Source organism: Sitophilus oryzae, unplaced genomic scaffold, assembly GCF_002938485.1.
Source record: "Sitophilus oryzae breed Bouriz unplaced genomic scaffold, Soryzae_2.0 scaffold_1167_pilon_pilon, whole genome shotgun sequence".
In the NCBI taxonomy this organism is placed as follows: domain Eukaryota; kingdom Metazoa; phylum Arthropoda; class Insecta; order Coleoptera; family Curculionidae; genus Sitophilus; species Sitophilus oryzae.
Genome location: NW_022145801.1, coordinates 307,307 through 322,825, shown reverse-complemented (window position 1 = coordinate 322,825; position 15,519 = coordinate 307,307). Strand labels below are relative to the sequence as shown.

Below are 15,519 nucleotides of genomic sequence, written 5' to 3'. Positions count from 1 at the left end.
TACAGATTTGGGTTCAGCATAGAATTCAGCATACATCACACTATTGATTTATTTGAAACACTATATATGCGGGATTTCCATGATAATTCATATTTGAAAATTTTCATTTTTTAAAAAGTGGTAAAAACCTGGAGGAACTTATTGATATATTATTGCTTAAGTATGTATATAGCGAGGTATGTAGAACAAAAGATGAAATCCGAGAAAAATTTACATTATTTTATACAGGGATTTTTTTATGGCACCGCCAACATTGCAATATTATAATGCTATATCTCAATTTTTTAAATGCAATACACACTGTATATTATTTTTAATATTTTAGATACCTACAGACTTAAAAAGCGCAAATTTTTGTATTTAAAAAATACAAATTTTTAGCAGTTGCCTTATGTAATATAATTCGCAGTATTATACCGTATGATCGAATAAAAACGGCGTCAGCGATGGCTATGAAATGAAGATCGCTGTCATTTTATATGTAAAATTATATGGGAAATGTCATCGATCGTCATTTTCAAGCCAACTGGACTTTTTTCGATCATACGGTACCTATTACATAGGGCTATTGCAACAGTAAATTTTTATCAAAGCGACCTCAGGATATTTTGTCTTATATTTTACTCTGTATGGTAAAATTTTGTTTTTCTATCCATCCTATAAAAATAAAACAAAATGAAATCTCTGTAAAAGGTTGCTTTACTTTTTGACTATACGAGTACACAATTTATCTAGAAATGATTCGAATTCGAAAAACTTTACCTGGGGAAGTCCTCTGATGATGCATGGTCCCTCTAAATCATCATATCAATCAACAAGTCACTGCCCACTTTTTAGTTATTTACTTAATACGTTGTAATCAGTAAGACGAGTAATTAAACATGCAATTCACATTAAAAAAAGTATTCTTCAGCAACTTCTGGCCGCAGCCGCGTGGAGATCGTGATCGCGGCCGTGATCGCACCAGTGTGCGTACAGCTTTAGTAATATCTCTTCATAATTTTTTTTTTTTTCAGCTGCGGGACTGTACCTGACCAAAGAGGTTTAAACTTTATCATGCCCAAGAATCATTACCCGAAACCTCATAACCAGACACCCTATTTTCGAAAACGACACATACCAGATTCTCCAAGGGGATATCCGGCTTATGAGGAAAGATTCAAACGCGGCCCTTACCATGATAACTCGAACTGCTTTGAAAGAGGATACAAAGCACCCAACAATAATCAACTGAGCCCAAATAACTTTTTTCCACGTGGAAGTTATCAAAAGAGAACTCCTTGGACCAAGAAACCGCGATATAACAATAACTTGGGTGATAGCGACGAAGAATTGGACCGCTATATATTCGAAGGTTATAATTCTGACAATGGAAGTCCAACTTTTAAAACAAGGAGGCATCATTTCAATGGAGCCAGGAACTTTAATGAATCAAAACGTCATTTATTTGGAACACAACAGAGAAATATAGATACTTTCCGTCCAAAAAGGTATTTGAAAGAATTAGGAAAGGATTCTTCTAAACAAACCATAAATATCAAAGATAGTGGTTTGAAAAACAATACTGATCCTGAAAATGTTGATAAATCCGAGGTAACCGTTAAATCCGATACTTCAAATGTCGATGTCACGAAAAGTAACACAAATAATTTTGAAGTTGACAAGTTGGCAAAAAGTGATCTTAACTCAAATGCTACTGATATAACTGAATGTAATAAAAAAACAAAACCGCAGGTAGAAGAAGCAGTTGTAAAGAAGGAAATAATTTTAGTGAAAAATTCCGATAGTAATACACCATTTATTGAGTCAAATACTAGGGATATTACTGAATCTAACAAAGAAACGATCAATTATTTGGAACAAGCAACTAAAGATAACAATCCCCTACCTACTAAGGTCGTAGTAGATAATTCTAATATTACAGATAAGGAAGAGTTAACCAAATCGGACGAAATGGTTAAATTAAAAATTTTCACTGAAATGCGGCGAGTTGAAAAATTTGAGAAACCCAAAAAAATACAGCCTGTAGTTAATAAAAATTCTTCTCGAATGGAAAACACGAGGAGACAATCTCAATCATGTGCCATACAAAATGAAACTAGAAAAACTAGGGCTAGTCTACGTAAAACAAAATCTATGAATGATTTTAGTGATAAAGCTGAACTTGCTAAATCGTTTATTGAAACATTAGATAGCGTATGTAAAAACAGACAATTAGTAATCAAACTGTCAAAATGTGATGAAGCAATTAAACATATAGAAATGAACAAAAATAAGACCAAATGTGAGAAACCTTTGTCGAAATCTTTACCCAGTAAATCTACTATAGAACCTAAAGAGTTTAGAGAGACTGAGAAAGAAATTACAAATACAAATAGAGAAAATGCCAAATCAGAAAAATGTTCTGGTATTAATAATTTATCTAAGTGTACAAATAAGCAAATTTTTAATGGCTCCAAATCTGAGAAAAGTGTAGAAAAATCTCTAAGCAATCCCAGTGTAGAATCAAATGAGTTAAAACAATCTAAGACAATGAAAATATGTGATGATGTAAATAAAAATAAAATAATAAATTCAGATACTAAAAATAGAAATATTGAAAATACCAAACCTGACAAATGCTCAGAAATTAATAAAGAATCTAGCGAGAATTTAATGGAACAAAATTTAAAAGGCTCAAAATCAGAAAAAAATTTATCAAAATCTGTAAGTATACCTTGTGTAGAATCTAGCGAAACGAAAGAATCTACGACAATAAATACATATGAAAATGGTGAAATTATTATCCAAAAAGTTGAAACTTCTGTAAGTATTCAAAATAATATTCAGGAAAATAATATCGAAAACCTTAGTAAAAATATAAAAATGGAACCTATAGACAAAATGAATTTTAAGGATAGTTCTGACAATTCTCATATTGATAATACATTTGCGACAAAGTGTGATACTATAGAACTTTCAAACATGCCTTTGAAAGATTCTTCTAATAAAGAATGCATTAGAATAGAGAAAAAATCTATCTCTCCTAACATTTATTTGAATGATGAATTAGAGGTATGTGAAAATTCGGAAAATACTGTCAATAAGCCAAATATAAAAAAGACTGAAAATATATTAGAAGACAATAAACGACAGAAACAATTAGATGTAATATCTATAAGTGAAAATTTAGATTTAAAACGTAACAGCGAGGAAGAAAATCAACTGAATAAAGATGTGGACCATGCAAAAAATATTTGCAAAAACTCTACAACCGAAACTAGGATCCCTTCAGAGATTATGGATGTAGATTTATATACTGAGGAAGTTGAAACCAGTGATTTCTCAAATAACGAAACTGAAGAATCTGCAGTTCAAGACCTGAAAAAGAGTGTAAATGTGATACAAACTGATTCAAAAAATGACAATTCAAGAACAAATTGTGCCATTAAATGCGAAAATGAATTTGTTAAACTGTTTGTAACTCTATATAGAGACCCTAGTGAGACTAAGTCCAAAGACGCTACAGAAGAAGACATGGAAAACTCTTCTGAAGTAGAAACGGATCCCAATGTACATCTGATAAGTATACTTGAAAATGAACAGGGTGAAATAGGCAATTGTAACAATTTTACCGGAAAAGTTAAAAGCATAGAACTGGATATAAAAGATCAACATATGACAAAAGCAGTAGACAAAAATATCAATATTTCAACTGTTGATGTTGATAAAAATGAATCTTCAAATTTCTGTTTAAAAAGTAAAAAGCATGATCCAAAGAAAGATTGTATAAATATATTCCCAAAAGTTAACAAACAATCTAAAAAGTCGACATCAAAAATAAATAAAGAATTTACACGAAAGATTAAAAAGCAAAAAAATATATTAAGAAATGAAATTTTAAATAATCCTTCTGAATTTCAAATAACTAAAAAGCGAAGGATTCCAATTAGTCCAGACAATACTTTAGATAAGAAGTCCAATAAAAATGAGAAGAAAATGCAGAAACATTATTCCAAAAACATTACATCCGAATCTTCCAGATCTGTAGCAAGAAACAATGAAAGCTGTTCAAAAGCCACTGATACTTTAAGTCATTCAGGGAAGGTTGAAAGAAAATCAAAAAACGATCATCATAAAGACTCGAAAACTAAGTCAGGCGTTCAAGTAACTAGAGATTCAGAATCTCATCCAAAATTTGATGCGAAGAAAATCGATAAAAAACAAAAGAGGTCAATTAAGTCTCCGGCTCAAACTGACGGTATAAAATCTAAAAAATACAAGAAATCGAACAGAGAATGTGAAAAAGGAATGTGCTCTTCCGAGCCAAGTTCTAGCTGCAGTTCCCATACTGAAAAAAAGCCTGTTGAGAAGGAAAAAACTGAATTCAATAAAGGACTAATTGGAGACAAATATATAAAACCCAGCAAGAAAAGGAAAAAACCGTCTTGTTCCGACCCGCCGAAGACAGTGAAGATAGAACCGGACAATTTCAACGAAAAAAATAATTCTAGATCTAAAAAACCGAAGGGAGATGGCTGGTGGACAGATCGATTTCACGAACTGTTCGGTTGCCCTTCAGATGACGAACATGAATGTGAAATCAAGAAAATTAACGAACCACAAATCGAAGAAACTAACAGTGTAGCCCAACATGCGTTAAGACATGACGCTCATGTTACAGAGACTGAATTAATTAATCTAAAAAAAATCAAAAGCAAAGATGCGACACGGAGTATTACAGAAATGCCACAATGTTCAAGTTCGAGCAATAAAGACGTCCACGCACAAAAAGACATTAAGAAAAATAGGGAATACACTGACAGTGAAGCCAAACATCGGTTAATACACGATTCTCATGTTAGAGCGGCTGAATTAGTAAATGTTAGAAAAATCAAAAGCAAAGATGCCACACGGAGTATTACAGAAGTGCCACAATGTTCAAGTTCAGGCAATAAAGACATTAAAAAAAATAAGGAACCACAAAAGGACGAAACTAACATTGAAACTAAACATCGGTTAACACAAGGTTCTCATAGAGCGACTGAGGGTATTAAAGAAATGGTACAGTGCTCAAGTTCAAGCAATAAAGATGTCCAAACAGAACATGATACTAGTAAGAAGAATGATATAAGATGCGCTAGAATTACAGACAAACGTAGATCAACCACTGATATAGAAAAATGTATTAACGCTCCAAAGTGTGAAGGTAAACTGGCTAAAATCAAGGAATTGAACAGAAGATATTCCGCACCAGTTGTAAATATAGACATAGGTCCATTGTCGTACGGAAAAATCGTACAGCACGAAAATGTGAAATATTTTCAAGTTCGCCAGTTGCACACGCTGCCGTTCGAATTTCACAAAATTACGGCTTATTCTATAGAAGAGGACGAATGTTCTTTTACCTATTCTATCTGTGATAGCCCCGAAGTACAAACTGAAACTACTGTCATAAAACGAGAACTAGAAACTGATGCTTATGAAAACTGTAACGCTGAAGAAGATATACTAACTATGTTGCAAGATATTCAAAGTGAAAACGATGATTTTCCACAAAATGAACAAAACATAACGTTATATAGATCAGATGATGAATCTATTACTAACGATAATGATGTTCAGGCTGTATCTGCTTCTCTTCCAGGAGAGTTAATTATGAAAAATAACCAACCAGTTACTAAGAACGTACCCTACGGTCAAAAGCTAGTAGAAGTGTTTACAAAGTACATCCACTTTTCTGATCATCTCCACAGCGCATTTGAAGTTTATATCAATCATTTTAAAGATAAATCAATGGATTATGATTTGCAGCAATCTGAATTATTATATTTCAAAAATTACACCAATCGTAGTTTATTAAATCAATCGAACATGTTGTTACAGGAAATAAGGGATATAGAGATACCTTTAAGGCTACAGTTTTCTACTATTATATCGAAGTTAGCTATAAAAATACATCAACGTCTCATTGGTAGCGAGAAGTACACACATTTAAAGAAACTAGAAGTATTTTCTTTACTTTATAAATTGATGATGCCGCAGAAATGTGTGTTTATTAGAATTCCTTTTTTTAATGAGCTGTTTCGTATTTGTAAAAAAATACATGAAAACTATCCAGAGACGGTTCAGAATTCCAACACACCAATTTCATCAAACCAATTATCTACTCAAGTAATTGCAGCCGAAAATCCTCAAAATGAAGTTGCCAAGAAGCAGATAACTACCCCTGTTGCTACCCAAACAACTCAATGTCACGCGGGCAATAATGGCATGTCTACACACGTTACTGCAATTGAAGTTTGCAGTAATAAAGATGTTACGCAAGTTACTCAGAGTGATATTTGCAGATATCCATTAGTTACCCAAATTCACAAAAATAAAGTAGCCCCCCAAACTGATCAAAACAATAGCTCCAATCACATGACTTCTCAATTTATTTCGAGTAGTCCAAGTATGTTATCCAGTCCACTTTCTCAGACTGATGTTTTTAGACCTCAAACAGTTGTTACCCAGAGTGAATATGCTAGAAATCAAATATCTACTCATGTTACTCAAAACATAGTTAGTACCAATCAAACAGCACCTCAGTATAGCCAGAATGGACTTAATACGGGTCAATTAAGTACACAAGTTACCGCGAGCGAATTTTCAAGAAATCAAATAACTGCTGCAGCTATTCATAATGAAATTAACAGGAATACAGTAGCCAATGGAACAGCACCTCAATATAACCTGAATGAAGTTAATACATGTCAATTAACTACACAAGTTACCGCGAGCGCATTTTCAAGAAACAAAATAACTGCTCTAGCTAATCAAACAGCACCTCAGTATAGCCAGAATGTTGTTAATACGGGTCAATTAAGTACACAAGTTACCGCTAGCGAATTTTCAAGAAACCAAATAACTTCTCCAGCTAATCAAAATGAAATGAACAGGAATGTAATAGCAAATCGAACAGCATCTCAATATAACCAGAATGAAGTTAGTACGTGTCAATTAACTACACAAGTTACCGCGAGCGATTTTTCGAGAAACCAAATAACTTCACCAGCTAATCGTAATGAAATGAACAGGAATGTAATAGCAAATCGAACAGCATCTCAATATAACCAGAATGAAGTTAGTACGTGTCAATTAACTACACAAGTTACCGCGAGCGATTTTTCGAGAAACCAAATAACTTCACCAGCTAATCAAAATGAAATGAACAGGAATATAATAGCTGCTCAGAACAGCCAAGGTGAAATTGGGAGACATAAAGCCGCACCTCAAGCTTCTAAACCTCGTAAAAATTCAGCATATCAAATCTATCCGGAACTGTCAAAAGAGAATCTACCATATTATATGCCTACTAATATGAACAACATCGAAACACCAAACTTGGCTAATAGGCAAATGCCTAATTATAACGTAGATATGTCAAAGGGACATGATATATCAGGTTTCCAAAGAATTCATTATGCAAATGGACCACCACCCCAACCACTATTACAAAATCACAATGCTTTGAATAATAGACCTTCAAACATTGGAGCGCCAATGAACACATCTCCGATGTACAACAATCAGCAGTTTCCAACTCAACGTGTTCCAATGACTAGGGAGATATATCAAAATATGATTAAACTACAGAATGCAGTCCAGCAACCTAACCCAAATATTCTTTCTAATGCGAATCACATACCTACAGCTACAGCTACAAACAATTTTAGTACCCCACCAGCAAATCAGCTACAGTTTAGTATACCAAACATCAACAATATTCCGCACAATAGGCTGGAATCACTTCTTTATAACAAAAATCATAAAAACACTTCAGCAGTTTATGGAAATAATCTTGATATGTCACGGAAAAATCAAACAAATGTGTATGGACATAGACCGGAATACCAACTGAATTTTTCTAACGCTACAATGCAGAATACAGCGCCGAATTACCATTACAATGTCCCTCCGAATGAGATGAATAACCAGCATGTTAACAATATTAATAGCATGGTTAACAGAATTCCGTACCAGCATAACATATTGAATAATTCGCCAACAGTAAATTATAACCAACAAGGGTTGGATAATCGTCAAGCGTTTAATAGCAGTGAAGGTAATGCAATTGCCCGAACTAATAATGTTATGCCAAATATGCAGTACATGAATCCATATCTACAACAACCAGTTCTTAATAGAGAAGTTCCCCAAAGTAGTGCAGCACAGTTAGTTCAAACCCGACCAGTTAACTTGACTCAGAACAGGGAGACGGAACAAAACCTTTGGAGATTTAATAATGAAACTGCAAGATCCACTGGCGTAAATGTACCGCAACAAGGCAATGAGAAAACTGTGAATGATAATTTTAAAATCAAGCTACCCTATACAAGACCTCACATACCTCATACAACTACTGTCACCAATACGAATTCTATGTCGAGTTCAGGAGAAAATAGACAAATGTCAAAAAATACTAATAGGAACCTTATCACATCCAGTCAAGAGTCGATTAGAGAAAATTTACCTGGTCGACATTCTAACATAAACGTTCCAACGATTTCGAGTTCAACAAGCGTACAAAATGGTGTAAATGATGTACAAACCTCTGAGGCTAGAAGTTCCGTTTCATCTAGTCCTCGTGGAAATATAACTCCAAACAGCACCATTGGTAATCAGCATTGCAGTTCAACAAGAAACATTAGACCTGGAAGCTTCACAAATTCAATATCTGCAATTCCTAGGGCGGAGAACATAACAGCTAATGTGCATACTTTGTCGTCTGGACATATGCTATCTTTAGAATCGATAATTAGAGAGCAGTTATCTACTACAACTTCCACTGATTATTCAGCAAAATCTAGTCAATTGACAATAGGTCCGAAATTGATGAATACTTCTAGCAGAGTAACTACTTCTGGTTTCAGAAATGACGAAGGAATTATATTGAATAGAGGATTAGCTGCTCTGGATTCCATTGGACCTGTGTCAGACATGTTGAACTGCTCTTCTTCTACAGTAGACACAAACAGTGAAGCTGATACTACCTGCGAAGATCATACGGCTACAGTCGCAAGACCGTGTGAGATGGTGCGAAACCCCTCACTAAAAATTAGGCAATATTTGGCTCAATTTTCTACCGAAATAGATGCAGTCCAAGAATCACCTGAAAACGAAGCAACGCTAAATAACCAAACTGTAGAACAGCTAAAGAGTACACAACCTAACAGTGAAATGACTATTTTACATGATGAAGTTACAGTGAAAACTGAAACCACTGATGAAGAGCTTGGTACCAGAGATGCCTCCAGCGAAATCGATAAACCTAACCAAGCCGAAGCAACCGTTTGTTTAAATGAAGAATTAAAATGCAAAGAAGAGGAAACGGAGAATAATGTGAGTTGAAATTTTTTTGTCGAAAAGAAAAACGTATAATACTTTTTTTTTATTTTTAGGCTGAAGAAGACAGTGCTAGTTACACGATAAGTGTTCAAAAATTGTGTATTTGTAATAGGCCAGCTGTGTATAACTGTATTTGTTTGGAAGCTTGGTACTGTGGAACTGAATGTCAGGTAATTCTAATTTGATACATAAACAAGTTAACCCTCGGCTACACTGAATAATTCTCCTTTAATCGCTACCGAGTGGTCCGGTTGACTATTAAATGACATAATTTAAGCGTTCCTCTATTTTTCACCGCTAGTCGTAGAGAAGCGGGAAGCCGGTGCACTGTAGACATATCTTATACCCTTAGACAATACTAATCGAGAAAATTCGAAATATTATTTATACAGACATTACTCACATGTATACATGTATATAAAATAAATAATAACACGCGTGAGTTTTTGAAGTTATAACAAACTAGTGTGTTATAACTTCAAAGCCACACCATTTTGTAGAAATTATTAAGCTTTATTCATAAATTACTAATTCGATTATTTATTTAAATTAACATTAAAATTAAATGAAAATTATTTTTTTTGTAGATTCAGAAATTGTAAAACCTTGTATGTTTCCAGATGCGTTCCTCCACTGCTTGAAATAGGCTCTGTCATTACAACGGCTCGTTCTGGAACACTTACAGCACCTTGAATCTTTTTCGCAATCTCTATTTTATTGTTGGTGGACTCTTCGATATATCCTTCCGCAACCGTTACAGATCGCCATCCCCGTATCTTTTTAACGTTGTCGTGTTCACTCCTGCATTTGCCAGTAATGTTGATCTTCTCATACAATGGCCAGTGTATTGCTGAGGATGTTGTAGACTCAAGTACTTGCGGAAGATCTTCCTGAATCATTTTTCTTTAAAATCTAACTTGCTGTTTGATGATTCACTATGTTATCCTTAAAAAATCGCGATTTATCTGAATGACGTCTTAATGTCAGTGCTATTTATTATTTACAAAAAAACAAGGTTTGTTCTCACAGCTGTAAGAAACATATTTCCAACAGATAATCATGCGCAATAGGGTAAAACGCGTTCGCACAGAAATTTTTGATTGGTTTCCAACCAACAGTACGTTGTTCACACAGAAAATTCTGATTGTTAGCTGACAGTCAGACCTGTTCGCAGATCTTTTGCAAGTAAAGTGTCCGGCGCACTTGGTAAACTTAACCTACAAAACGCGTGTTGTTTTTGTTTAGTGTTTTTTTCTCCAAAAAAATAAAGAAAAAAAATGAGCGATTTTGAATCTTCCGAAGAATCTGAGGCGTCCGAATTTTCGGATACAGGCACAGACCTAGGAGAGCTGATGGAGGAACGGGTCAGGCCCAAGAATCAAAATTATAAAACATTAAAATATTAAAAAGAACAAAACCAAAAACATTAAAATATGTCTTTGGTTAATTCCCTGTTCGTTTTCTTCTTTATTCGGTATTAACCTTGTTTGTATTAAATATTTGGAGTTAAAATTAGTGGTATTATATATAGATAAAAAAAGATGAGTAGGGGATTCGCTCTATTTGCTGTTCGCACAGACAGTTTGAAACATAGATTTAAAATAAAATATAGACTGAGCATCTCATTCATAAATAGCTGGAATATGCGGTCAGACAATGTCTTGTTATTGTTGTGTTATTGTTTTAGATTAGAACGAGTGCAACATGAACGATAGATAGGCTGTCTCTGTCGTAACGGTCGTTCCCTGACGACTCTGACGAGAAACGCAACACTATCTTTCGTTTCTCAAGTACACCTGAACTCTCTGTATCATAGCCGGGTATTTTTTTTATTTTAATGAAGCTATAATTAAATTAAAAATACGTATTTAAACTTTTTTATATTTTATTAAGATTTAGGAGAGGCTGTTTTAAATAAAAGTTTAGAAAAAACGTCTTAGAATCCAAAAAGGATAAAAATAATAAAATACATGTTGTAGAAGAAATTTTATATTCGAAATTATGTAATTTTTGAAATTATTAAAAAAAATATTAATTTTAGTCAAACATTTACAACCCCTAATATTAATCAAAACAGGATATATTCTACAGATATAATAGAATCGGCGACAGGGAGAGAGATAAAAATTATGATTGTTGTAATTTTTTACATTATTTTCTATTGATGTCTTATTTATGTAAATTAGAGAAAACATAAATCTGTTCCATTAAAGCAAGGAAGGTGATAGGAAGTGGATAAAATGAAAACTACATGCATGTAACTCGGTACTGTCTTTATTATACCGGGTGCGTCCCAAAAGTGGCTCATCCCCATAATTGTTTTATTTTTTCAAATAAAAAAACAAGATTTAGGATGTTAGTACATGACATAAATTAGGATTGATTGACGCATTCAATTATTTTTGGTCACTTCCTGTTTCACCGGAAATGACAATAACTTTTAATTTTTAAATGACACCCTCGGTATATTTCTACTTTATTCGATAGAAAATGACACTCTGAATAGAATGACATATCATGTGTCAATTTTTGACATTTTCGCATATGGTTTAATTGTAATTGTAACACGCGATTCATAACGACAATTTGACTAATACCAAGTGTGTGGTATCAATATATTCATAAAAAATGCTTTTTTCCAAATATGCTAATGAGTCACCCTTGTTCCATTTGAAAAAATTGACATATGATTAAAAATACGATTTGTACATCTTTTAACCGGCCTAGACAAGACACGAAACCTATTAGACGATCGAAACTATTTTTCCAGGCTCCTTCATTAAAACTTACTGTTTTTAACAACACCATGGCACCCTGGATTGAAATTTAAAATACGATTTGTTTTTAAGCGACCATGTCAAAAGTTGACATATGGTATGTCATTCTACTTAGAGTGTCATTTTTTATCGAATAAAGTAGCAATATACCGAGGGTGCCTTTAAAAATCAAAAGATGTAATCATTTTCGGTGAAACAGGAAGAGGCCAAAAACAATTGAATACGTCAATCAATCCTAATTTATGTCATATACCTATTAACATACAAATCTGTTTTATTTTATCTGAAAAAATAAAAAAGTTATAGGGGTGAGCCACTTTTGAGACGAAACCGGTATATTAAAAAATATTGTTTCATAATGTAATATCATTTTAAAATTCTTGTATGTTATTTTAGATTCTGAAAATAATTTTAGAATAAACCGGAATATATTTTTAATAAAAATATTATTAATTATTTTATTATTATATTATATATATTTTAAGGGTTATAATAATTATGATTTTGTTACAAAAACCTTTATATAAATGATTATGTAAGAGAAAATATTCAAATTTTAGATTTTACTAAAATATTATCTAAATAAGCGCCTTTCTACAACAACGCCACTGACTCCTACCTGAGTTGCCTACCGGTCGAAAGCCGTTTCAAGACTTAAATGGATTATTTAAGTCAAATTTCTTGCAAATTTGGCACTGGTGAACCATATTTTATAGTTCTTGAACAGAAAATGTAAATAAAATAAACACTTAAGGACTACAAGCTAAGAAAATGCGTTAATACAGCCGGGGACATAGCGGCAACAAAGCTTTACCGCACACGTGCGACGGGTACTACAAGGTAATAAATGAATGAATAGGCGACCTCGCCTCTAATCGGTGTTGCCATATTGTAAAGAACTTATCCTTTTAAATAGTATCCGCCTTATAATTTAGTAGTATAAGGACTATTTAATACATCTATGGAATATTAAAACCTACTTTATTAAAATGTAGTATTAATATCTCAATATATGTGTATAACAAGAAAAAAAAATATTGATAATATTAAAGACGTGACAACATAGGCTAGATGAGGAAGGCTCGGTCGACTCTCCCCAGAAGTAAACATGTATACAAAAAAGATTGTTTGACCGCGTTTAGATGTAAATGGTGTAGTCTATATTATATTTTAAGTCTATGGTTTGAAATCGATCAGAAACTGCATTGTTTGAGACCTGCGCATTAACACCGCTTTGGAAGAAGTCACAAACATGTTGGGAACACGCTGTGAGAACAAACCTTATATTGCATAGTAACATAAACGAACCCTGATAATTTATTAATTCGCAACTATGAAAGTAGAACTGGTAGATCCTTTTAAATCAATTATTCTTTAGAGATTGGACATGAAACGGTTCTGCTGTTGAATAAAATTTTGTATGGCACTCGCGTGTTATAACATAATAAAAATTATTAAAAAAAAATAAAAAACAAAAAAAAAAATTAGTAACACATTTTTTTCTTTGCAGAACAAAGATTGGGCGTGCCATCAAAACAATTGCCATACCACTGTAAACGATGTCGGGACAGTGGAACAACAGGCCATTACTAGTAATGTAAACTAAGATAGATGTTAAGGATTCAGAGCTATAATACGCTTTCATGTTGTGTCTTTCCAGTATTAATGTGAATAATGTGTGCAATTCGTATAACATTAGTTATTTATTTTTAGTGTGATAGAAATCTAAGTTACTTAAGTAGTTGTTATCTAATAGTTATTTTGAAATGATACGTTTAGTTTTTAAACTTTAAATTATTTTTGTACTTTTTTTTACTTTTTATGTTTGAAAATATAAAGAAAAATATTGAAGAAAATATATTTCTGTTTTAATGTAAACGTGCGTTTTAATGAAATTTAAACCAATTAATATATTTACGTAAACTTTGTATTTTTATAATTATGGTTATTAAAACGTGCTACAAATATGTCGTCACAGATATCACGAAGTGGCGTAACTCATTTTTTGATATTTTTCAGGAGGGCGGTTTAAAGGTATCAACCAAAATACAGGGTGAGTTTGGTTTGCTTTGGTACCCTGAACTAATGTTAGGGGTAATATACAGGTTGTTAATTTGTTTATTACTCACGGCAAGTGCTTTGTGGTTGAAATATGGCAACCGCGACCCGCTCGTCGAGACGACGCGACGCGCGACGGGACGAGTCGGCAGCTTAGCTTAGTACTCATTTGGAATGTAGGCAGTGTTGCCATTCTGTTCCCCAATAAGTAACCGTTCAGTTAACAATCTGTATGTCGATCCCAGAAACACGATTTTAATTTATTGCTGACTCTAAATTCTAATTCTGAGCTGGCAAATGAGCTAGATGCTTTACGTAGACCGTTATTCAGAAGTTACAAACCTATCGATGAAAATATGCATGAAAATTTACTTCCTAGCACACAACCAGACCATTGGTACAGTATCAAGTTTATTATAGTTATTTTCTTAGCCGCCTATAGTACAGTTCGTGACCCAGTGTTGCCACAAGCTTATTTATTATCGGGGTAGATTATCACGAGATAGCGGGGTTAAATTATTTTACAAAGGAGGTAGATCTACCCCAAATGGGGTAGCTGTGGCAACACTGCCGCTATCACTTTCCCTCTCGCTAGCTCGCGTGTCACGGCCGCGGCCGGCTTGTCGGCAATCATGGCCGTGTGTCACGGCCTTGAATCTTTACTCCCAACGCGCATAAAGTTTCACTTAAAATATTCAGGCATATCTGGGTTAACTGGATTATATAACATAATAGGCATAATGCCTGGCAGTAAGCCGACGGCCACACAGAAAGCGTTTTTGCGTTTTTAGCGTGAAGCGTCTTTAGCGACTAAAACAAAATAACAGGATTATATAGGAGTGGTCCCAACAAAACCGTGTAGCGTTCAGCGTGTCTCGCAAAAAACGCAAATGAAAACAAATCAGTTTGTTTTCTGTAGCGTCTTTAGCGATTTCTAAGATAAGATAAATAATTTTATAGGGAACATACTACTGTTTAGGAAGATTCTATTAAATTCAAAAATTTGAAAAAGTGTAGTTTGAAATGTTGAAAAACTAATAAATTAAAGGAATATTTTCTTTAAAGGAACTTTTTCTTACGCGTAAGATTTATTTAAAAAGTGTTTTTTTTTCTGAGTAAAAGGCTTTTTAAATGAAACAATAAGTTTTTGTCGCGTAAAAAAATAGTTATTTTACGTGTAACAAGTCAGCAACTTATTTTTACTATTCTATTATATAATTATTATTGTTTATTATAATATATTATAATTATAACTAGTAACCACAACACTAGAACATAAAAAACTATACACATATAAACTAAAATTTGTAAAATA

At 33.3% G+C, this 15,519-nt stretch overlaps 1 protein-coding gene across 8 annotated transcripts in view; it reads left to right on the top strand.

The window, feature by feature from the left end:
• Nucleotides 1–13,992, top strand: part of LOC115888163 (reticulocyte-binding protein 2-like) — a 145,428-nt gene extending 131,436 nt beyond the window's left edge. For 7 of the 8 annotated variants that reach the window (XM_030907769.1, XM_030907828.1, XM_030907819.1 and 4 more), the window contains 3 exons: nucleotides 1,017–9,363; nucleotides 9,423–9,539; nucleotides 13,657–13,992. In XM_030907769.1, coding sequence (XP_030763629.1) covers nucleotides 1,017–9,363; nucleotides 9,423–9,539; nucleotides 13,657–13,752 — 8,560 coding nt within the window. In that variant the 3' untranslated portion in view covers nucleotides 13,753–13,992. The remainder of the gene's footprint in view (nucleotides 1–1,016; nucleotides 9,364–9,422; nucleotides 9,540–13,656) is intronic. The other variant, XM_030907777.1, reaches the window with a different exon arrangement.
• Nucleotides 13,993–15,519: the final 1,527 nt, after the last annotated feature.